General features: G+C 49.1%; 1 protein-coding gene across 1 annotated transcript; it reads left to right on the top strand.

The window, feature by feature from the left end:
* Nucleotides 1-348: 348 nt before the first annotated feature.
* Nucleotides 349-1,164, top strand: QC761_0074400 (uncharacterized protein; the record flags this gene model as incomplete). The annotated part of the gene is made up of 1 exon (XM_062872743.1): nucleotides 349-1,164. The coding sequence occupies one exon, from the start codon at nucleotides 349-351 to the stop codon at nucleotides 1,162-1,164; it is 816 nt and encodes a 271-aa protein (XP_062730448.1).
* Between the last annotated feature and the right edge of the window lie 383 nt (nucleotides 1,165-1,547).

The raw sequence follows: 1,547 nt of genomic DNA, 5'->3' as shown, positions 1-1,547 counted from the left end.
GATTTTATCCGCTTACTACTGAACAGGCAGGCCACCTACCAGACCTCCCACATTATAGCCTACATAAGCCTAAGTCGAAGAAGCTCACGCGCGATGAAAAAGTAAGCCATATACAGCCCTAACCCTGACGAATATCCCACTGACTGAATGACCACCTGCAGTTGACTATTCGAAGCATATGTTAGGTGACCAATTAGGACCACATTTCTATTGCTCGGTATATGAAAAAGTCGCCTAGGAAGGTCCAATACTCCTTGGCATCGCAACCCACCCCCTAAGCCCACCGACGTGGCCATCGACCTACGCAGTTCACCGACGACGAAAAACAAGCCCTCCGCCGATTATTCAATGATGACCCCTATCGCTCGCAAGCTTTCCTGGGCCAATTTACGCCTGTATATTGGTGGGTTTGGCCACTGGGGAGATCATGCCTTCACCAGGGCCATGCTGGAAGCCGGTTTTGAACGTCGTGTTCAACCGCGAAGGATCCGGCTCACGGTCGAACACAGGCAGACCCGGCTAGCCTTTGCCCGCGAGCAATGGGCACTACGGCCTCGCCCGGAAGACTGGGAGGTGGTACTCTTCAGTGACGAGACCTGGGCTACCAACAACCCTATATGGAAGAGGTGGCTTACAATCCACGATTCGAAAGATATCGAAGACTGGACCACCATACGGCAAAAGCCTCACGGTTGGATGTTCTGGAGTATGATTTGTGGCTCTGAAAATGCCGGCTCCTTCGTGTGGGAAAAGGAATACGGTGGGATTAACAGCGAGAAATATCAGAGGTATATTGTCCCTATTATCAATGGTTATATTACCAGGAAAAGGGAACAGGGTACTTCTATAGTCTTCCAACAGGATAATGCCTCGCCTCACTCATCTAGGGCAACGAGGGCTTATATTAGGAGCCTAGGCATTGAACTGTTGACCTGGCCGGCCAGGTCACCTGATTTTAACCCTATTGAAAATGTGTGGTTTTGGATGAAAGATTGGCTTGAATTACACTACAATATACAGCTTTTGAACAAAGCCGCCCTCAGGAGGGCCATTTTGGAAGCTTGGGAGGCAGTGCCCTCTGAGTATGTACTTGGTTTGATCCATTCAATGCCCCGGAGGCTTGAAAAGTGCATTGCGTTGGAAGGTCAGCTGACAGGATATTAGTATAGGTACTTTTATTTGTGTGGGAAAAGGCGGGTTTTGTAAGTACTGTGACTTTGACGAAATGTGGATGAAAATTGGTAAATACCGGTTCAGTTGCCCAAATAGGTGAGGATGTACCGATCTAACAATAAAAACCCTGGGAGAGGTGTAACGTGATCCACCATTGACCCGCGCACCCCATTGACCCGCGCACTTTTCTAGACATCTTCATTCCAAACTGCCAGAGGTCCACCAAAAACCAATGCAATCAATTAAAACTACTCAGAATCGCTTGAACTATGTATTTCCCCAGCTCTGGGCATGTCCTTGCATTGTGGCCAGTCTTGCGGCAGATGCCACAGAGCCGCGAACCCGTCCGACGCCTCTTTGACGACCCTTCATTT

This window comes from Podospora bellae-mahoneyi, chromosome 5 (assembly GCF_035222275.1).
Source record: "Podospora bellae-mahoneyi strain CBS 112042 chromosome 5, whole genome shotgun sequence".
In the NCBI taxonomy this organism is placed as follows: domain Eukaryota; kingdom Fungi; phylum Ascomycota; class Sordariomycetes; order Sordariales; family Podosporaceae; genus Podospora; species Podospora bellae-mahoneyi.
This window is presented reverse-complemented; position numbering and strand designations above follow the sequence as displayed.